Genomic DNA, 24,111 nt, shown 5'->3' on the forward strand with positions numbered 1-24,111 from the left:
GTAGGAAAGGGGAAACCTGCACGCAACCTGGATTCTTTTTGCCTGGATCCTGGGTATCAATTCCTCCCATGGCTTGTTATTTTTGTGAAACATGTAAGAATGTTAGACATGTTTCTGCATGATCTACACGTAGTTTAATTCGGGTGGCTGCTCCATTTCTATTTTGTGGGGTTAAAATAATAAAAGCTAAAATGGAGACTTTGCCCCCAACCCTGGGCACTGTCAACTATTCACAGTTACTGTATGCACCACAAGAAAGCAATTTCAACCAGGCATTTCTAAGTCTGTTGCAATACATTCAAGCCCAGGTTCCTTCCCTGGGTCATTCACGTGGTTTTATGTAAATCGATTAATTCTTTAAGAGACATTTTAACAGGTGTGTGTTTTTCTCTTAATAATAAAGGAGAAAGTGCATAAGGGTCACAGAGCAGTAAGGACTCAGTTTTGTGGGGTGCTGTGTACTCTGTTTCTGATCCAGCATAGCATTGCAGTGTGTGCTGGGATTTTTCATTTGATTTTCAGAAGATGAAAATGTTGATTATGAAAAACCCAAACAAAACGGCAATTTCTATTTGAACCAAAATGAAAAAAAATTCAACTGACAAGTTTGCACTAAAAATGTTTCCATTTTTCATAGGCAAGTTCTAAGTGAAATTTCATGTGAAAAATTGAATTTTTTTTTTTAGTGTAAATTTATAATTTGGACATTTTTGCTGGAAAAAATCCCTGGGTTTTGACCAGTTGTAGTATCAGCTTGCTGAGGTTAGTGGCCTACATGGGGAAATGGTCATCACTAAGACTAAGATTTTGTCATGGTTATTTTTAGTAAAAGTCACAGACAGGTCATGGGCAATAAACAAAAATTCATGGAAGCTGTGACCTTTCTGTGAGTTTTACTGCTGCAGCTTCATGGTTTCCCTCCACCATGGTGGCGGGGAGCTGTGGGGTTCCCCCTCTGTCCGCAGCAGCTGGAAGCTGCAGGGTGACCATATTTCCCAAAGAAAAAATGGGACACCCCCAGCTGCTTGCCCCCAGCATCCCGCTCCCCCCGTCACTGGAACTCTGAGGAGGGCCCCCTCAGGAGTCTGTCACCTGTCGCTGGAACCTTGCAGGGAGCCCCTTGTCGCCTGTCACTGCTGTTGCCTGTCACTGGAACCCTGCCAGGGCCCCACTGGCTGCCAGCGCCAGTCCCACAGCCCCAGGGGCTGAAGAAAAGAATGTCACTGAGGTCTCTGGACGTCAGGGATTCCGTAACTTCCATGACCTCTGTGACATAAACATAGCCTAGTTATCACCCTCTATTTCTCTATTGGCCTGCCAGCTGAAAAGGCCTTTGGCCATCTTCATTTTGTCCCTTCTGCAGTACCAACCACATTATTAGTGCTTAGGCCCTGATGTAATGAAGTATGTAAGCACATGTCTAAGTCCCATTGACTTCAATAGCATGTGCTCAAATACTATGCTCAGGGTCTTTACAAATACATAATAAAATAAGACATACAGTATGCTACTCCATTGTTATGGATATTTTGTCAAAAAGAGAAAGACTAGAACACAGAAATAGGAGCTTAGAGATTACTAAGGTTATTTTTTTGTAGTGTTAAACCCACAAACTGCATTGGCTTAATACTTTCTATTTTCTGCAAAATAAACAATAGTTTTCATGTAAGCAAAAGGTGCAATGAAGATCCGTGAGTGGGGAAGTCCTTCGTAAAAAGAGGTCTTTGTCATCTTAAAAAGAAAAGACAGGTTGATCGAAAGCACATTTCTTATAATTGCTTAGGAAGTAATGCGTACAAAGATTTTTCTGGATGGTTGGAAAGACCCACCTTGTCCTGTCATAGGGAGAAGCTTGACTATTCAGTCTTGAAGTAGACAACGTAACAGTGAAGCCAATGGAAATGATGCCTACATAAAGGACTAAAGATTTACCCCTAGATACTGAGCAAAGTAATACCAAAACACTTCTGGTTACATTTTCAAAATGCTAATAAAGGATTTGATCAAAAACCTATTGAAGTCAATAGAAAGACTCCCATAGACTTAAATGGGTTTTGGATCAGGTCTAAAGAGTACACAGAAGGTCCAATGCTGGTTTTGTTCCAAGCACCTCATTCCTTTGCAACAGTCTTGCCCTTTATCCCATTAGCAAGGGATCTCTGTCTGAGCAAACCCCAATACATTTTAAAGGCATGTCCCTGCTCTCCTTACATAGGCCAAACTCCATTCCAAATCAAAGATTCATAGATTCTAAGGCCAGAAGTGATTCTAAGGCACAGGCCATAGGACTTCCCTGAATTCATTCCTGTTTGAACCAGGTCATCTCTTTTTATGAAAAGATATCCAAATAGCAAAGTCAATGAAGGTTTTGCCGGTGTAAAGTATACAGGGAGAAGTGCTGAAATAGTTACTGGACATAAAGAAAACCAAGCACAGCAGAAAGCGATGCAAGCAAAGATCACAAATAAAGGCAGAAGACCCTTTTATTTCGCATAGACAAAATGCAAAGAGTGTCTCATTAAATTATTAAAAAAAAAAAAGAAAGAAAAACCAAAAGCAAATTGATCCCCCCCACACTCCACTGACAGCACTCATCCTAATTAACAACAAAACAAAAAGATCGATCAAGGACCCATTTTCTAATTAAAAAAAAAGTGTGCAAACATGACAAAAGACTTTTTGATTTCCCAGATCAATGTCCCTGTTAAATTCACAAATAGGGTGATTTGTTTTCCTTCTTTTTAATCTTGTGTGATGGAACTTCCAGTTAAAATGTTTTATTTAGTCCCCATGCACTTTGTAGAAAATCAGTAAAAACACAAAAGCTTGTGAAGATCAGAAAACTGGACTTCTTTTACCCAAAAATTCAGATGTCCAGTCAGATGAAGCTCACACTCAGACAGAAAAAAAGCAGGAGAGTCTTTGCACTGTCTGTAGTTTGCATTTTTTTTCAAATATTTTGGCAATCTTCTTTAATTATAAATATTGGAATTCAATAAAAAAGGTAGCTTTGATTGGTTTTTTTAATTGTAAGTATTTACAGCCACTGTCCAGCCATGCTCTTTTTGTTATACCAGGGTGTAAGATTTTGCGTAGGGATTGTTTCCTTTCAAGTGGCCCCGGGAGTCCAGCAGGGATTCTTGGGAGCTGCTCATTTTAGCTGCTTGTCCTAGCTCAGCCCCTTCTCGCTGAGGTAATGTTGCCACGGCACCAGGTTGCCATGACTGTACTTCTCTCGTGGAGGATGTTTCCATAGGTATCGGCTCCAGAACTGTGGGACGCTTCAAGGTTCGGCTTTTCTGAGGTTCCAAGCAGGCTTGGCCCAAACCCAGGTCTCTGCTTGTGCCTGAAACTCCTCGGTTCAACAAAAAGTCCATTCTAAGATACGGTGGCAAATGCATGAGGTCACCTGTGAAGAAAAATATGAAAAGACACCTCTTAGTTATCTTCATACAATTCAGTAAAACTCCCATCCACAGCCACATTACCATATGACCCATAACATGAGGTGGCTCTCCTCAGTCTACCCCCCAAGACTCAGCTCTCTCTCTGAGTCCTAGCACCTTCCCTCTGTGAAGGGGATAGAGGGTGCAGCAGGGTGGGGACTGCAGCCCACAAAGGCCACAAGGTCTCACCCTATCACATGAGCCCAAGGCCCATCACCAAAATCACAGGTCTTTTACCTCTGGGAACTGTTCATTTTATTCTCTTACCCACACTGGAAACCGGCCATAAGTTGAGATGGATAAACAGCTACACCCAAGTACCTCATTTAGGTTGTAAGCATGAGCCTACTTTTCCCACGGTGGCTTGAAAGTGCTGCGAGGAAGGCAAAAATCTCACTGGTCTTCTGCCAAATGGCCCATGGGAGAAAAAATTCCTTCCTGACCCCCTAATTGGTAGATTGGCTAGACCTGAAGCATCTGTCAAGCTGGGTTCGCAGTCCTAGTTTGGGTGGGTAGAGTGGGCTGCTGGAATAGAACCAAATAAGGCTCCACATCGCCCCTGCACTGGACTAAATTCTGGTAGGTTGGGAATGCTGGCCAATCAGCATCCCTCTCCTTGAGCTGGCCAATGGGTGCCAAAGACTCCCATGGGAGGAGCTACATATTGTGCCTTGGCAAGTTCCTCCCTCCCTTGCTACTGGGACTGTCCCCTTTCACTGCAGGTCCTGTCAATTGATGTGGGTGGGTGGTGTTTTTGACTAATCAAACTGAAAGTTGCCCAATACTTTAAAATAAAGCAGATTCTTTACCTGTCCTAAAAGTAAAGGCAATGTTATTGTTATCTAAAAATAGCTTCTAATCTAGCTTCTAATCTATTCATGATTTAAAGTCACGGACAGAAAAATTGCTGAGAAGTTATATTTGGACAGAATCACAGTTTATTCCTATGGATCTCCTGCAGGCACTGTCTGGCACCATATGTTTTATTCTAGTTACATTTCCAATAGAGATGAACAGTACACTGTATTTAACCCCCACATAGTAGGATGTAGTGCACGTCTCAGGATTCAGCTGACATACTGCAGCATCATTTATACAAGAACAGGAAAAACAGCGTGTGCCCATAATCATATGGTTACCACTAATAATTACTACTTTACACTTCACTGATACCTCATCCCAGAGCAGTTTACATGTACACGAGTCACTTTAACTACTGCAGGACTGCAGCCACCACAAGGGTGAAGTGCACCAGCACACAGCTACACTGCTCGGCTGGTAAGGACAGGACTTGAACGACAGTGTTTGCAACTGAAATGGGAGGAAGAATTATGGTAGATGGTACGTAATTACGTATACAGGCCCGTGGATTCACACCTTTATGCTTACAAACATTTTGAGGTTATTTAGGGTGACCAGACAGCAAGTGTGAAAAATCGGGATGGGTGTGGGGGGTAATAGGAGCCTATATAAGACAAAGCCCCAAATATCAGGGCTGTCCCTATAAAATCGGCACATCTGGTCACCCTAAGGTTATTAGCCATCAGGACCTGGGTTTTATGTTGCATCTGAACAATGACACACTCAGCAGCACAGAGCCCTTTAACACCATGTTGGAACATTGGTTCCATATGCTTCAGGGAACAAGCGCCACCTACTGTACTGAATCACCAAAACAATTTTTGCAGCAACGGCTTTTTCCCTGGAGATCACTCTCATCATAGTAATGATTTAGCACACTTAACTCCTACTACCCACAGTGCAAGATGATACAGCTGTACCACTTCATTAAGAGTAGCATGGAACTGGTCATGTCTTAAATATGCCATACAAACTGGCCATTTATACCCATTGCTGCTTGCACTATATGTTCCACAATATACTTTATGTAACAGTAACAAACTCAGAGTGAAATCCAGATCTTGCATTATTGGCAGGACCCACTCTCATATTAAATATGCATTTCAATCACTTACCACTTTGCTGCTTCCTGAGACTAGTGGATTAAACATGGATTGTAAAAAAGAAAAGTGTTTAACTTCATATAGTTGAAGTTTTACTTTCAAGATGCTGGATAAAAACAATATATATATACACATTTGAGAGCTTTCTGGACTATATGAAAGAAAAAGGGTTTCTCTGAATCCACTTCTGCTAGGAGAGTCTTTAATCTTTACAAACAATATGCAGCAATTTTTATAGTAATTTGCATATGAAGGGGTGCACAATTTTAACAGGATTGTATTAATACATCACAAACTAAGAAGTGCAACTAGATACAACCTAGATGGAGCTACTATAAGGTGGGTGCATAACTGGTTGGAAAATTGTTCCTAGAGAGTAGTTATCAGTGGATCACAGTCATGCTGAAAGGGCATAATGAGTGGGATCCCACAGGCATCGGTTCTGGGTCCGGTTCTGTTCAATATCTTTCTTCATCAGTGATTTAGATAATGGCATAGAAAGTACACTTATAAAGTTTGCAGATGATACCAAGTAGGGAGGGTTTGCAAGTGCTTTGGAGGATAGGATTATAATTCAAAATGATCTGGACAAACTGGAGAAATGGTCTGAAGTAAATAGGATGAAATGCAATAAGGACAAATGCGAAGTACTCCACTTAGGAAGGAACAATCAGTTGCACACATACAAAATGGGAAATGACTGCCTAGGAAGGAGTACTGCAGAAAGGGATCTGAGGGTCATAGTAAATCACAAGCTAAATATGAATCAACAGTGTAATGCTGTTGCAAAAAAAGCAAACATCATTCTGGGATATATTAGCAGGAGAATGGTAAGCAAGACACGAGAAGTCATTCTTTCGCTCTTCTCTGCACTGATTAGGCCTCAATTGGAGTGTTGTGTCCAGTTCTGGGTGCCACATTTCAGGAAAGATGTGGACAAATTGGAGAAAGTCCAGAGAAGAGCAACAAAAATTATTAAAGGTCTAGAAAACATGACCTATGAAGGAAGATTGAAAAAATTGGGTTTGTTTAGTCTGGAGAAGAGAAGACTGAGAGGGGAGGTGATAACAGTTTTCAAGTACATAAAAGGTTGTTACAAGCAGGAGGGAGAAAAATTGTTTTTCTTAACTTCTGAGGACAGGACAAGAAGCAATGGGCTTAAATTGCAGCAAGGGCAGTTTAGGTTGGACATTAAGAAAATCTTCCTAACTGTCAGAGTGCTTAAGTACTGGAATAAATTGCCTAGGGAGGTGGTGGAATCTCCATTATTGGGGATTTTTAAGAGCAGGTTGGACAAACACCTGTCAGGGATGGTCTAGATCAGGGGTCGGCAACATCTGGCACGCGGATCACCAGGGTAAGCACCCTGGTGGGCCGGGCCAGTTTATTTACCTGCTGCGTCGGCAGGTTCGGCCGATCGCAGCTTCCACTGGCCGCGGTTCGCCGTCCCCGGCCAATGGGGGTGGCGGGAAGCTGCAGCCAGCACATCCCTCGCCCGTGCTGCTTCCCGCAGCCCCCATTGGCCTGGGACAGCGAACCGCGGCCAGTGGAAGCCGCGATCGGCCGAACCTGCCAACGCAGCAGGTAAACAAACTGGCCCGGCCCGCCAGGGTGCTTACCCTGGCGAGCCGTGTGCCAGAGGTTGCCGACCCCTGGTCTAGATAATACTTAGTCCTGCCACGAGTGCAGGGGACTGGACTAGATGACCTCTCGAGGTCCCTTCCAGTTCTATGATTCTCCAAAATCCACTAACACAGTGTGTCATCTTATCTTGGATTTACTCTGAACACTAGCTATTTTGTGTGATGTGCACATTTTCATATTGTAATGAAGCAGTAGTTTTTGTAACAAGAAAGAAGCATCATTCCCTGCAACTTCTGAGATAAACAGATGATTAAAAGTGTTGAAAAAGAAAACTTTCAAGAATCTAACTTCCCCCCTACCCTCCTTGCTAGGACNGATCGGCCGAACCTGCCAACGCAGCAGGTAAACAAACTGGCCCGGCCCGCCAGGGTGCTTACCCTGGCGAGCCGTGTGCCAGAGGTTGCCGACCCCTGGTCTAGATAATACTTAGTCCTGCCACGAGTGCAGGGGACTGGACTAGATGACCTCTCGAGGTCCCTTCCAGTTCTATGATTCTCCAAAATCCACTAACACAGTGTGTCATCTTATCTTGGATTTACTCTGAACACTAGCTATTTTGTGTGATGTGCACATTTTCATATTGTAATGAAGCAGTAGTTTTTGTAACAAGAAAGAAGCATCATTCCCTGCAACTTCTGAGATAAACAGATGATTAAAAGTGTTGAAAAAGAAAACTTTCAAGAATCTAACTTCCCCCCTACCCTCCTTGCTAGGACTGGAGCCATATCACGGCATGAAAAAAGTCTTTGATTTGTTAGAACTAATATTTCTGACTGAAAAACAGTCTTTGAAATATGACCACAGGGGTCCACTTTAGCTTCCTAGATCAAGGGTGAGGGTATTTTAAGAAGATTAAAAAGGATGGGAGAGCCATGGCTACAGAAATAACACTGCAAGATTTCATTTCTCATATTACTGGATACATTGATATATTTATTTTTTGGTTTGTTCCTACTCTGCCAAAGTTGAATTCAGTTGAATGTTAAATTTTTCAGGCAAAGTGTTATGAAGTTTTAAGATGGTTCATTGCCTTTGATGCTGTAATTACCTCTTTTCAGTGCTGTGTGTGCCTTATTAGCAATGAAAGCAAACCTTTCAACTGCGTAAGCACTGCAAATGAATACATTTAATAATTTATGCATTTAGGCTTAATTAGTACAAAAGCCATTCAGAATCTATAGCTTTCTGATGGGTTTAAAAATAAGAGATATACTGTCTGTGGAAAAATGGAGTATGTACATCAGTACTAATCATCCATTCAAATATGAGCCCAGCAATTTAATTGAGCATTGACTTTGTCCTTCCTTCTGAGTGGCCAAACCTCTACGGCAGTTGAAATAGTTCACACGGTTCATGTTATGAAGTGATATCTTCTAGAAAATTAAAATAACCAAATACTGTGACTTCCCTACATACATTTATCATTTACAATATCTTTTTCCCAGAAAAAGGATGTTTCCTAAGGCTGTGACTGCACTGCAAAATAGGTGTGTTTTTACACTGAGAAAGCAAACGATGGAAAATCCTAGCTGAGATGAGTAATTGTTAACTTCATGCAGCTAAGGGAGGTCAGATCCAGGCTGGGGGCCATAGGGCTGACCTTGACTGGCTACAATGCGATAAAAACTACTTATGTTTCTCCTCCACTAGGATTTTACAGTGAGATAGCTATTTTGATCCAAACCAAACCAAACCACCAATTAACTCAAACCCAAACCAAGCCCACATCTTTTTTCCTGTGAAGACATAGCCTAAACATCCTTCAAACTTCAGAAAGTTCCGCCACCCTTTTTTTAAACTGTTCCACACAAGCCAAGGATCTGAGCCATGCTCATTACAGGAGTCTTGTAGGTTGTAAAAAGATACCCTTACCAGTTCGGTATGCAGTATCTGTATGGTGTGTATAATGGATCATGACTTTGCCAAATCAAAACCAATTTTCACCCGAACGCCCCAAAGTATTTCTCCTCAATGATGACCATTTTCCTAACAAATTTCAACATTCTATCCCCACCTCTTGAGGTGTGAAATGGGTTCAAACAAAGGGGGCAAGATTTTGAATAATCAAAAAGGGTTTTCATTCTCAAATATGGCTAAACAGTTTTCACTCCAACATTAAAAAAAATTCAGCTTGGCTGATCACAGGCTAGGAAACATCAGTTCAAAAGAGACATTTCAGAAAGTTAGAAGTGTCTGAATTGGATGACAGGAAATTCTTAGGTAGCCTTAAATAGGGCTGTTGTCTCAATCTAGCTGTAATACTTCTTACAATTGTTGCTGTCAGTATTTTGAAACGAGATCTTGCGCCCACATTGTCCATTTTATGCTGCACTGAACCAAAAGAGTTGTCTGTGTTGCATTACAATAATTTCCATAGCAACAGGCTATGGAGTTATAATAATCACAAGGAATAAGTGGAGCTATGAGAAAGAAAAAGCCTCTATTCAAACACAAACCTCTTAGGATTAGATAGTGCTTATGTTTTACTCAACTGAGTAGGGCAGTCAGAAGGATCAGGCTCGTGCCTCCTTGCTTGGCCTACACAGATCTTGGGTTTGAGTCTGACGGAGAGCACATCTCTTGCTTTGTGAATGCTAGCCCCAGAGAATAAATGGGCAGGGAGAAACTCTGCTCTGCTTCCTCCCCTTCTTACTCACTGGCAGAGTAACTGGCCAGCCATCAGGGGGAAATAAGCTCTATCCTTTCAAGAGCTAAAGATACTTATTCGCTTTCACAGGAAAAGGGGATCACCTGTTCCTGGCAAGTAGAAATTACGTCACCCCTTACTAAGCACTGAGTCTCACGCTATGTTTATACTGCAGCTGGGAGGTGTGATACCCTGCACAGACATACATGTGCTAGCTCTGCTTGAGCTAGCACCTAAAAAATGCAGTGTGTCCGCAGTTGTATAGGCTAGCTGCCCAAGTACAATCCCACCTGACCCCTGACCCCACCCTAGTTGAGCGGCTAGCCTGAGACACTGCCTGTGTTACCGTGGTCACACTGCTATTTTTAGCGTGCGAGCTTGAGCAGAGCTAATGTGCATCTGTCTACCTGTGCTGGGAATTACACCTCCCAGCTGCTGCGTGGACTTACCCACAGGCTCAATTTAGCCCTTGAAGAAAAGGAAAAAGGAAAAAGATTAGAAAAATATTAGCTCAATATTTTTAAAATGTTCACTTTTTTTCAAAACTGCTCCAGTGTGCAAGTCCCTCTAAGCGAAAAACAGGGAATGAACACAGCCAGGGTGTTTTTAATTAATATACTAATACGGAAAACTGAACAGAGGGCAGAATGTTCAAACAGGACTCCACTGTGTGCTGAAGACTAGTTGAAAGGGAACTGAAATTTTCCCATGCAAATTAGTGGCTGCTCAACTGAACAGAGCCCTCAACTAGCTCTCAACCAAATGAAGCCCTCCGGTAGCAATGGCCTATGGAAACCTAAGTTCTTTTGGGCACTTCAGAGCACATTGGGTAATCTCTAGGCCCTCTAAGAAAACAGGCAGGATGACTGAACAACAGATGAAACAATCTTTCAACTTTAATAGGAAGCTTTCCAGAACATGTGCTTTGTAGCAGCCTCAGAGCTCTCTCTGGTTGCTGAATCCCCTAGATTAGCCTAAGCCAGAAGAGGAAGTGTAACCGCATGCTTTATACCACAGCATTTGACTTTCTCCAGGGGAGGGAAAGAGAACCAGTGGGGAGGAGACATGGATCTTAGTTGGATGGTCTGTGCAGAGAGCCAGGCAGGGTAACTCAGTTAGAAAGTCCCAGAAACTTCCAGAACAGATTGTGGTAGTTACTAGGCATGCTCAATAACTGTTCTGAGGCTGTATAGGAAATTTTCATTGAGGGCCGCTTACCTGGCAAGTTATACCCTAGTAGCCCTCTGGGTGTGGAGCCAATCAGAGCCTTATGGACTTAGTGGCTGATCGGCACAGGACTAAGAAATGTGACTGCTGTGAGGGAGGGCTGAGACCCAGTTCCTGTATTACTTTGGATACAGACTTCTGTTGCACCAGCAACTGTGAGAACCAATCAGCTATTAACCCAAGGGCTGGAATGCTGCTAGCTGTGGAGATCCCCAGGCTGTTTGTTGCTGACAGGGCTCTGAAGTGCTTGAAAGGACTGAGGTGCTGCTAGTCTCTTCCAGCTCTGAAGACTACAGGTGACACACGCAATATACTATGGTCACACTATAAAGACTGAGAGGAGATCAGCGGGGAATGTGTGTTATGACGAAACCTTATATTTGAATCTTTGTAACAGAAACAAAGGGGGATAATACTTAGTTCTGTCCGGAGTGCAGGGGACTGGACTAGATGACCTCTCAAGGTCCCTTCCAGTCCTATGATTCTATGAGTCTATGAAAAGTCTGTGTAAGGAACACCAATAGATTTACTGTGTAATAGCTTTTGTTTAAAAGTCATTCATAGTATTCCCAATACCATTTACAATGTTTGATACTATTAATAATGTGTTTTGTGTGCATTAAATATTGGTGTACGGTATGCTCTCTTTGAAATTGACTGGGACCTATTAACATCTATTTACTAAGGTTTTACCTACAACACCCCTGAGGTTTAACTTGGTGTATTGCTTTTCAAAAAGTCATGAAAAGACAAAATGTTGGCCTGTGCTCCAGCAAAGAGTTAAGCTCAGGTGCAGGAAGAAGGAGAGTGCATAGTTATAAAAACTATTGCCTGAGGTATCCCTGCAGCAAAGGAGGTCTAGGTTGGACCTAGGTCTAGGTTAAACTGCAGCAAGGGAGGTCTAGGTTGGACATTAGGAAAAAGTTCCTAACTGTCAGGGTGGTTAAACACTGGAATAAATTGCCTAGGGAGGTTGTGGAATCTCCATCTCTGGAGATATTTAAGAGTAGGTTAGATAAATGTCTATTAGGGATGGTCTAGGCAGTATTTGGTCCTGCCATGCGGGCAGGGGACTGGATTCGATGACCTCTCGAGGTCCCTTCCAGTCCTATAATCTATGAATCTATGAATCTATAATCCCCTGCCTCCCCTATTACAGAAGGACTGGGCCTAGCCTATTCACTCCTTTTTCTACCCCAAGGTAGCTAACATCTTCTAGACACACTAATATAGAGCTATCATAGAACTATTATCTAGCCTGAGTTGGAAAGTGTTCGTCAAAGAAAGAGTGGCTCTATTATTGACTAGCCATGTAGCACGGAGTAAAAAGGAAGTGGAAGTGTAACTCGTTCTCTGATTGGCCAGGAACCTAGTTGTGAAAGCACTCACTAGTTCTCAGCTTGGTTTGAATGACTTCAACTAGAGCTCAAATGCCTATGAAAACACCTCAAAGGGCTCAACTTTTGGCATATTTAAATGAGTTAAAGGGTTAATTTTGAATGGGATCCAATAGGGATACTCAATTTTTGATGCATTTTAGTAGTTTGCTAACTTGCAGTTAGGTGACTGTCAGCTTCTCTTTTTCATATAGGTAACCACCATGACATTAGAGCCCATGCCATTCCATATTTAGAGTTTCTCACAAAGATGGAGATAGGGGTTTTAATAGTTCACAGATGGCACTAAAAAAACAAAAACAAAAAATAACCCCAACCCAAGACGAAAACACAGACCTATGCCCATAAGCACATAATGCAAAAGAAGTAAAATCTCCATGCTACACTTCGCTAGTGAGACACTCATTTGGAGATATCCAGAACTTCCCTGTAATATTTACTATATCTAGACTGGGATATTAAAACTCCTTTAGCTCCCCTCATGGTTGCACTTTATACTTGGGAAAGGAATTGTTTTTATGAAATCTCTGTAGAGCTATATATCCGCGCAGACCTATATACTTAACTGCTTCTTGCAAGCTGCTGATGTTTGCGTGTTCACAAAAGCTTTTCCCCCCTAGTTTTTTGAATAATTAGCAGTTAAGTTTCACACAATGAAACAAACCCACCTGCTGTTGACTCCATTCATCATTGTTCAGCTACTCGTTGTTTATAATCATAATCTAAATATCCACCGGGGGACGAGTAATACTATAGTTTAGTGGCCAGAAACTCAGTTTGTGTAAACTGGCATAGCTATATGGATTTCAGTGAGACTAAACTGATTTACCCTTGCTGAGGACCTGGCCCTCAGTGATCAAAAAATGAAAATTCCATCTAATATGGAACATTTTAAAAGAATGTAATTTACTAAGATACTTAGGCTTAAGCCTTCTAATTCCTAAAACAGGTTCATAATCAATGAGTGTCTTAAACAAAACCACTACCACTGTAACTGAACTGAGAACATACATTTGTATTAAATCGATGAAACATACTTAACAGTGCACCTATTAATTGGATACTAGGGCCTGGTCTACACTAGGCGTTTATGTCGAAGTTAGCGCCGTTACATCGAATTAACCCTGCACCCGTCCACACCGCGAAGGTATTTAGTTCGACATAGAGGTCTCTTTAATTCGACTTCTGTACTCCTCCCCGACGAGGGGAGTAGCGCTAAATTCGACATGGCCATGTCGAATTAGGCTAGGTGTGGATGGAAATCGACGTTAATAGCTCCGGGAGCTATCCCACAGTGCACCACTCTGTTGACGCTCTGGACAGCAGTACGAGCTCGGATGCTCTGACCAGCCACACAGGAAAAGCCCCGGGAAAATTTGAATTTGAATTCCTTTTCCTGTCTGGCCAGTTTGAATCTCATTTCCTGTCTGGACATCGTGGCGAGCTCAGCAGCACTGGCAACGATGCAGAGCTCTCCAGCACTGATGGCAGTGCAAGCTCAGAATAGAAAGAGGGCCCCAGCATGGACTGATCGGGAAGTCTTGGATCTCATCGCTGTGTGGGGCGATGAGTCCGTGCTTTCCGAGCTGCGATCCAAAAGACGGAATGCAAAGATCTATGAGAAGATCTCTAAAGACATGGCAGAGAGAGGATACAGCCGGGATGTAACGCAGTGCCGCGTGAAAATCAAGGAGCTGAGGCAAGGCTACCAGAAGACCAAAGAGGCAAACGGACGCTCCGGATCCCATCCCCAGACATCCCGTTTCTACGAGGCACTGCATTCCATCCTCGGTGCGGCCGCCACCACTACCCCACCACTGACTGTGGACTCTGAGGATGGGATAGTGTCCACGGCCGGATCCTCGGACATGTTAGCGGACGGGGAAGATGAGGAAGGAGATGAGGAGGACGAGGCAGTCGACAGCGCTCACAACGCTGATTTCCCCGACAGCCAGGATCTCTTCATCACCCTTACAGAGATCCCCTACCAACCCTCCCCAGCCGTTACCCCGGACACAGAATCTGGTGAAGGATCATCCAGTAAGTGTTGTAAACATCTAAACATTTATTTGTAACAGAACATGATTATTAACAATGTAAAAAATGGGTTTCTCATGATTACTTTGAATAACTTAACGGTTCAGTCATGGGCAGTGCAAGTATTTCAAAAAAATCTAGCAATGTCCGGTTTTGCATGATTGTCCTGCCCAAGCCGCTCTACTGTGTAGTCCCTGCTACTGCAGCTACAGTAAGATGCGGTCTATATGTCCGGGGATGGAGCAGAAATCCTCCTGGGACATCTCAAGGAAGCTCTCCTGCAGGTAATTTGAAATCCGCTGCATTAGGTTCTTGGGGAGAGCGGCCTTATTGGGTCCTCCGTAGTAGGACACGTTGCCGCGCCACGAGACTAGCAAGTACTCCGGAATCATTGCTTGGCACAGCATGGCGGCATACGGCCCTGGTCTTTGGAGGCTTTCCCGGAGCATTCTCTGTCTGTCGCTCTCAGAGATCCTCATGAGGGTGATGTCGCTCATGAAGACCTGCTTTGAATGAGGTAGGGGAATGTTATTAGTGTTGGCTGGTTTGCAGCCACGCGGTGGAGGCGGGAAAGGGTCAGCCGAAAGGGATCGTTCCCGGGGACAGCCGCGAGGGTGTGGGACAGGAGCAAACTTCCTGCTTGCCGGATTGCTGGCAGCAGGGACCGACATTGATTTCAATGTGAAATGAGGCCATTGCTAATATTAAAGTTTTAAGCTGCCACGAATCTACGGCTTACCATGTCTGCCTGCAACAGAAATTCCGTTGTCCTGACAGGGTTCTCAAAAGTGCTCTGCAAAACCACAGACAGTGAATGCGAAGGCCGAGAATTCGACCTTGTGCTGAGTGCGCATGTGATAGGTGCTGTGCATGGTCCTGTTCACAGAGAAAGACTATGTTCTTTGTTCACAACTACATTTATCTTTCTGAGGAATTCACTCCCTTTTTCCCATTCCCACAGCCCCATCTGCGACTGTCTCACAACCTAGCCTGTCATCACACTCCCAGAGGCTAGGGAGGATTAGGCATAAGAAGAAGAGGACACGGGAGGACATGTTCTCCGAGCTTATAGCCTGCTCCAGAGCACAGGCAGCACAGCAGACCCAGTGGCGGGAGAACTTGTCCCAAATGCACCAAGCCAACATGGATCGGGAGGAGAGGTGGCGTCAGGAAGACCAGCAGGCGACTCAAACCCTGCTTGGACTACTGAGGGAGCAAACGGACACGCTCCGGCGCCTTGTGGATGTTCTGCAGGAACGGAGGCAGGAGGACAGAGCCCCGCTGCAGTCCATCTCTAACCGCCCTCCCCCGCCACCAAGTCCCATACTCCCTTCACCCAAAGTGCACAGAAGGAGAGGCGGCAGAGTCCCTGCTAACTCTCACTGCACCCCTGCAGAGAGCTCGAGCAGCAGAAGGCTCTCAGTCCCCAAAGTTTGACAAGTTCTTTCCTTCCCGCCTGACACAAGCCCCCGTCCAAGTTTCACTTCCCAGTCCCCTGTGTAGTTGTTAATAAAAAATATGTTTCTGTTAACTACTGTTTCCATCATGTTCTTTTGGAGGAGGGGGGGAAAGGGGGTTGGTAATTGGACAGGACAGTCACCTTTGGCAGGGTACATAGTCGGGGGCAGGCACAGCAGCAGGGCACATACATAGTGCAGTGATGCAGTGACTACTTACCCTGGTTAGTCTGGGAGGTTCTTTTCATGTTATGTGGTGGGAGGTGGGTTGCTCTGTGACTTTGTGGCACGGGAGGGCAGTTAGAGATCTGAAGCGGCGGTCCTTAGGCAGGATCACAGAGCCACACAGCAGGGGATCTGTAAGCGTCCCCCCCCGCCACAAAGTCACATAGTACCCCCATACACACAGTCCCTATCAGGAGGGGTGACAGGCTCCGTTGAAAGAACCATCCCACCGCACCGGAGCCTGTCAGTCCTTCAGTTTAGAAGCTGCATTCGCGCGACTACACTACACCCGCTCCGCACCACAGTCTGCGTCCCAGTTTTAAAAAATTCCCGCGAAAACAGTATTACAGAAAACGGTGTGCTTTAACAAAGTAGAACTATTTTTATTTTGAAACGTGTGTTGGAAGTGGGGTGAAGGCTTCTCTGTACACAAAATTAGAAAGTCACAGGTTACCCTGCTCACTCAGGAACTTTGCTTTCAAAGCCTCCCGGATGCACAGCGCTTCCCGCTGGTCTCTTCTAATCGCCCGGCTGTCTGGCTGTGAGTAATCAGCAGCCAGGCTAATTTCCTCAACCTCCCACCCCGCCATAAAGGTCTCCCCCTTGCTCTCACAGAGATTGTGGAGCACACAGCAAGCTGCTATAACAATGGGGATATTGGTTTCGCTGAGATCACAGCGAGTCATCAAGCTTCTCCATCTCCCCTTGAGACGTCCAAAAGCACACTCCACCACCATTCTGCACTTGCTCAGCCGGTAGTTGAAGAGTTCTTTTTCAGTGTCCAGGGCACCTGTATAGGGCTTCATGAGCCAGGGCATTAGCGGGTAGGCTGGGTCCCCGAGGATGACTATAGGCATCTGCACATCCCCAACAGTTATTTTGTGGTCCGGGAAGTAAATACCTTGCTGCAGCCGTCTAAACAGACCAGAGTTCCTGAAAACACGAGCGTCATGAACCTTGCCCGGCCATCCCACGTAGATGTTGGTAAAACGTCCCCTGTGGTCCACCAGTGCTTGCAGCACCATGGAAAAGTAGCCCTTTCTGTTAATGTACTGGCTGGCCTGGTGGTCCGGTGCCAGGATAGGGATGTGAGTTCCATCTATGGCCCCACCGCAGTTTGGGAATCCCATCGCTGCGAAGCCATCTATGATCGCCTCCACGTTTCCCAGGGTCACTACCTTTGGCAGCAGTACATCAACGATTGCCTTGGCTACTTGCATCACAACAACCCCCACGGTAGATTTGCCCACCCCAAACTGGCTCGCGACTGACCGGTAGCTGTCAGGCGTTGCAAGCTTCCAGAGGGCTATGGCCACTCGCTTATGGACAGTCAGGGCTGGTCGCATCCGGGTGTCATTGCGCTTCAGGGCAGGGGACAGCAACTCACAAAGTTCAAGGAAAGTTCCCTTCCGCATGCGGAAGTTTCGCAGCCACTGTGATTCATCCCAGACCTGCAGCACTATGCGGTCCCACCACTCAGTGCTTGTTTCCCGTGCCCAGAATCGCCGTTCCACGGCATCAACATGACCCATTGCCACCGTGATGTCCTCGGCGCTGGGTCCCCTGCTTTCTGAGAGGTCTGTGCTACTCTCACACTTCAGGCCATCACCGCGTTGACGTAGCCTCCTCGCCTGACTTTTCTGCATCTGCCTCAGGGCAACCTGTATGATAAGCTGCGAGGCGTTGAGAGCGGCCACAACTGCAGCGATGGTTGCAGCGGGCTCCATGCTCACAGTGCTGTGGCGTCCGCGCTGTCAATGACTTGAAAAGTGCGCGAAATGATTTCCCGCCGGCGCTTTCAGGGAGGGAGGGAGGGCGGGAGTGAGTGATGGATGGATGACGACAGTTACCCAAAAGCACCCTCGACACATTTTTTTACCCAGAAGGCATTGGTGGCTCGACCCAGAATTCCAATGGGCAGCGGGGACTGCGGGAACTGTGGGATAGCTGCCCACAGTGCACCGCTTCCAATGTCGACGCTTTCCCCGTTAGTGTGGACTCACAAAGTCGAATTACTGTCCTTAGTGTGGACACACACGTTCGACTTTGCAATATCGATTCCAAATATTCGATTTAAGTAAAATCGAACTACTCTCGTAGTGTAGACAAGGCCTAGGAGGCATAGACATTTCTAGTTTGAAGCCTCTAATAAAACAGTAAAAGAAGTACTTTTCTTCTTCTTACTATTGCAAGCAGAAGTGGGACTGACTTACAGCACTAGACTTTAAAAACTTGTCAGTTGCCTCATACTTAAGTAAGCATTTGTATTTAGACAATCTTAGCACATCTTCAGTATCCAAGGTATTTGCTACAGTAGAAAGTACAAAGGAACATTGCAAAATCTTTGAAGTAATTTTTAGTTGTATGTATCAGGCAAAACTGGTACATCTTTAAGGGCTGCCACTGTACTGCTGGTGCTGGCACTAAGAATGAATTAACTCCAGATACCATAATGGAAGTACAGAATCCTTTGGATCACACAGCTGGTGGGTGGGAGTCCAGGTTTTGACAATACCAGCACAGCTGCAGATCTGAGGGTTTTCTAGTTCAATATGAATGCAGCAGCAAGATTGTAAGACCGACCTCTCTGGGTAAATCAACATCATCAGCCAAGCTGTTTCATGTTTTTAAGGGCACTTAGAAACAATGATCTCCAGGCCATGAGGAGATACAGAAAACATACTAAAGTCATCACTCAGTTATGCATGGTTAGTAACACTAATGTTTAACACTAGTTTGCTGCTGACTGGATGAACTGAATGAAAATTCTTTAAATATGAACTGTCTCATAGAGTTGCCACTTTCTAGAACCTGGTACACCTCACAGTATATTCCTGGGATATTTTAGGATATTCATCTGGAAAATATAACCTGATTCAAAGCCCGATGAGGTCAATGAGAGTCATTCTATTGATTTCAATAGGCTTTGGATCAGACCCTGCTGTTGAAATCCATGGTTAAATCTGACGTAAACCTTGTCTACATACAAAATACAAGTTGACATAGTCACATTGCTCAGGGATGTGAAAAATCCACACCCCGGAGCAACACAGTTATGCCACCCCAGCCCTTAATGTAGATGCAGCTAAGTTGATGGAAGAATGCTTTCATTAACCTAGCTACTATTGCTTGGGGAGGTAGTGTTCCTACACCAACAGAAAAACCCATTCCTTCAGTGTAGGCTGTGTCTACACTATGTGATTATGTCAGTATAGACATGGTCTTAGAAACCCTACAAAAAGAAGCTCAAAGTTAGGCCGTACTTTCAATCTCTACTAATAACAGTAGTAGGAAGATTTGGAAGCAGCAAAAACTCAGAATCAAAGACTGTTGCTGATATATAACATCCCTGAAGTGATGCTCCGGGCACAGTTACTGTAACTGGGTGTCCTTATGCTCACCAGTGGAAGTAATTTGAGTGGTGCTGACAGGGTGCATTGTGTAATTCTTGCTAATTTATCAACTAGGGCCAGAAATCCAGATTTTCTTACTTAAATTAAGAACTTTCTAGCTGCTGACATCAAAGGTTGAACAATATAAAAATATGTATATATTAAATGTTACCATCTAAAGAAGCCTTCACACTGAGAAAAAATGCAGTTATGATAAGGCTATGCTGTTAAATTGATTACCTGCACATACAATGACACTTGTTAGCTTGCATATTATGGTCTGACAAGAGCATGATCATGTTCTTGCAGGTAACCACAAACTAACATTTCCAGCTGCCAACATTTTAGATTTGTTGTAAATCTAAAATTGTAATGAGGCCCCATGGCATAATGGAAAGAAACAGAACCTGAGGTATGGGCTAGTTGTAATAGGGACACCTGTAACTGACCACAGCAGTTTATGGCACAGCTGGATCATTTACTGTTTCTATGGAAACAATTGTTTCTGGTTACTCTGGGACTGCCTTGACATGGCATATAAAAATCACACAGCATCTCACAAAACCAGCAAGATGAAATGTTTCACTCAGTATACATTAAAACGATGCTTCTTAGGTCAATTTAGGTCCAAAATTAAGGTTTTGTAAAACCAAGGTTTTAAAAAATATCAGATTAATAGAATTGTTTTCACAAACTATTATTTTCATTAAAATAAAAACAATATTTTTAATTTGGATTTGAACATTCCCTTGTAGTTGTGTTTGCAATCTAAACATTTCAGCAATGGGCTAGAGCATCGACTGAAAACAAACTATAAATTTAAGCCCTGCTTTAAGTGCAAAACTCTGCCTTCACTATGGAGTTGCATCCATTACCTCCATGGTATAAAACACACTGGGCTGTTTAATTTTATTTTCAGCTGAGAGAAATACAAAGAAAGTAAACAATCAGAATTAGTAATGAAAAGTAAAGATTTTATAAATCTTTCATTTTTAATCATTTAAGTTGTTGCTAATAAAGAAGGACATTTGTGTTCTTTTATACATACACATTATATATAAAAACATGGGATTTTTTAACCTGACAGAAAGTGAAAACAAACTACACTGTAAACTAAAGCAGTCTAGAATAAGTACTTGTGAAAAACCCATTATAAACTTTCAAATGAGAAAAATAAAAATGAAGCATCAATTGAGAACAAGATGAAAACAGTTCACAGTTCTGCTGTTTGACACTGTTATTGGAATCGGTGAGGAACTGGGCTCTCATTCTGTTTTCTTCTAACAAAAGGGTGGGATAAAGTTACCTTACATGAGCTTTACTGATTCATATATAGTAGCTGCAGAAGCAATCTCCAACTCTTTTACACCCATTGAATTGAATATAATGTTCAGGTCTATCACTCTCTGTTTAAACTGAAATTTTCACACTAAGCTGGCTGGAAAACAGGATTGGATCAAAAGAGCTGCAAGATTTAAGCATTAAAATCACTTCAATATAGTTTCCAGTTTGATACAAAATCAGTAGAGTCACTGATCTAAGGGTACGTCTATACCCAGACGCTAGTTCGGCGGCTGGCAATCGAACTTCTGGGTTCGACTTATCGCGTCTTGTCTGGACGCGATAAGTCGAACCCGGAAGTGCTCACCGTCAACTGCGGTACTCCAGCTCGGTGAGAGGAGTACCGTGGAGTAGACCGGGGAGCCTGCCTGTCGCGTGTGGACCGAGGTAAGTTCGAACTAAGGTACTTCGAACTTCAGCTACGTTATTCATGTAGCTGAAGTTGCGTACCTTAGTTCGATTTGGGGGTTTAGTGTAGACCAAGCCTAATACTTCTGTTAGTCTTAAAGGTGCCACAGGACCCTCTGTTGCTTTTTACAGATTCAGACTAACACGGCTACCCCTCTGATACTGATCTAATACTGTTCTAGTTCAATATTAATGCAGCAGTCAGGTTATACAAATTGTAAAAATGAACCTCACTCTGTAAACCAATTAAGGAAATGACACAAGCCAGTGATTTAAACTCTGTAATGAGTCTCTATTAAATGCGGAATTAAGTGGTTTGCAGAACATTAGCTTGTCAAGGCTCTAAGATGGCTAAACCTCTGATATCCCAAGAAAGAAAAGCTGAGAGAAGATGTTGAAAATTTCTCTTTTCTTCACTGATGTGCTGCCCCTGTGACAAGATGCAGACTGCATGGATCTGAATTTTGATGAGGTGCTCCCGGTTTACCAACAGCACAATAAAACATAAATAATTATCCCAAGCACAGAGAAAAACATAATAAAATAAGATGTTAGATGCCATTCCTGCAAAGTTGATCCAAGGGAGTAACTTCGGAATCAGGAGACATGTAAGGGTTCTGCCACATAGTACATATTAGGAGACTTGCTGGTGAAGATTAAAAAAACATAGTAAAAATCTATGCACAAACATTCCACCTGCTCCACTGTTTTCCTGCCTGCTTTGATTAGCCTACTTATCCAGTTTTCTCAGCACTGGTCCCGGGTCCATTTAACTCTTTTAAAGAGTCAAGTTGATGATTTGAATCAGTCTTGGAACTGCTTCCAGCAAACAAAACCTTGACTGAAAATATTTTCTATTGCATTTTAAACCACACAATGCAAATATTCAACTGAAAAAGCATCCCCCTCCATCTAGTCACCCCATCTCAAAAAGAATATAGTAGAACTGGAAAAGTTACAGAAAAGGGCAACAAAAGTGATTAGGGGCATGGATCAGCTTCCTTATGAAGAGAGATTAAAAAGACGGGGACTGTTCAGTTTAGAAAAGAGAAAACTAAGGGGGGGATAGGGTAGAGGTCTATAAAATCATGACTGGTGTGGAGAAAGTGAATAGGGAAGTGTTATTTATCCCTTCACATAACACATGAACCAGTGGTCAGCCAATGAAATTAATAGGCGGCAGGTTTAAAATAAACATAAGGAAGTACTTCTTCATGCAACACACAATTAACCTGTGGAACTCACTGCCAGGGGATGTTGTGAAAGCCAAAAGTATATATATGGAGAACTGGAAGGGGCCTCGAAAGGTCATCGAGTCCAGCCCTCTGCCTTCACTAGCAGGACCAAGTACTGATTTTTGCCCCAGATCCGTAATTGGCCCTCTCAAGGACTGAACTCACAACCCTGGGTTTAGCAGGCCAATGCTCAAACCACTGAGAACTGAGTTCAAAAAGGAATTAGATAAGTTCATGGAGGATATGTCCATCAATGGCTGATGGCTAAAATGGTCAGGGATGCAATCCTATGCTCCAGGTGTCCCTAAACCTCTGACTGCCTGAAGCTGGGACTGGACAACAAGGGATGGATCACTAGATAGTTGTCCTGTTCTATTCATTCCCTATGAAGCATCTGGCACCAGTCACTGTTGGAAGACAGGATACTAGGCTAGACTGACCATTGATCTGACACAGTATGGACATTCTTACATTCTTATATCATCCATTTCACTCTTTTTAGTCAGAATCCCGGGACAGCTGAATGTCCTCTTGCAACATTTGTGCAGGTTGAAGAGCATAGAATTAGTACTGCAAATCCAAGGATATTAAATAAGCTCTGTAAAGAACTGGGTAATGCTCCCTAGGGTATCTCTAGCAGCTACTGAATGTTGATGGTAACTGGAGAGGGAATCCAGGTCCCTTCAAAAAATAGAAAGGATGGGCCTGATTCTCCATTGCCTTACACCTCATGCAGTCATTCACATTTCTGCAAATTGGGTGTAAAATGCTGGTAGCATTTTGCCGATACTTTTCTCTCACTTAGCCCAAGTATGAGTGATTATCAGGTATAAGGCAATGGAGAATTTGGCCCAATTTTTGATGAAAAATGGAGTGACCATATAAGTGCAAATTTTTCACATAGAGTTCAAAAAAGCAGAAAGAAACCCAATGCTATTCTAACCAGTTTAATCAACTCTATAGACTTGTCATTATAAAGGATAATCTCAAATCACACAACCTGCAATTACACGATTTATCAGACAGCATACAGGTTTCAGTTAGATGTGAACTTGAACCAAAACTCCAGATTGAAACACCCTGCATCTTTTAGGAAATTCAGTTTTAGTTCTGGAAACAGACTTTGGGGCTTGGACTCACCTCTAGTTTCAACCAGTGCAGAAATACAAGAGAGAGAAAAAAGGGGACATAAAACATTCATTTTCTCAGGTCAATGCTATTCTTGAGTCAAGCCTCACAGTCATTAATAAATCTCCAATGGCTGAGTTCATATCAGGTTCAGGTGCTGCTGCCAGCCACTTTTCAGCAGAAATTGAGTTTCAAAATAGATTTCCTCTCCATGTTGCACTCTAATCTTTGCCAGGTAGAAAACTGAACCTCCAGCTTCAGCATCATTGAATTCATCACATACCAGTTCACATCTCTTTTGCCTGAGTTGCAGGGCTAATGTTTGAAAAGAAAGAATGAACCCTTTGAACTTTATTACTGCATACTTCATTTTTCCCCCTCATTGCACTGAGTAGCTTATTTTTATCCCTACTGTACGAGTCTGGAAAATAAGATTTGTGCCCAGGCAACTCTCTTAACTTTCACCTCCTTCTTGGGATCATAAAGCAGCATTCCACATGCAGCAACTAATCTTCAACATCTGCTTGAGGGGCTTTATGAGCAATTATTTCATAGAAGTGATT

General features: G+C 43.4%; 1 protein-coding gene across 1 annotated transcript in view; it reads right to left on the reverse strand.

Moving 5' to 3' along the window:
* Positions 1 to 2,585: 2,585 nt before the first annotated feature.
* DSCAM (DS cell adhesion molecule) overlaps positions 2,586 to 24,111 on the reverse strand; it is a 613,017-nt gene continuing 591,491 nt past the window's right edge. Inside the window, exon 33 of the mRNA XM_034753123.1 lies at positions 2,586 to 3,409. Coding sequence (XP_034609014.1) covers positions 3,069 to 3,409 — 341 coding nt within the window. The 3' untranslated portion in view covers positions 2,586 to 3,068. The remainder of the gene's footprint in view (positions 3,410 to 24,111) is intronic.

This window comes from Trachemys scripta, chromosome 1, assembly GCF_013100865.1.
Source record: "Trachemys scripta elegans isolate TJP31775 chromosome 1, CAS_Tse_1.0, whole genome shotgun sequence".
NCBI lineage: Eukaryota > Metazoa > Chordata > Testudines > Emydidae > Trachemys > Trachemys scripta.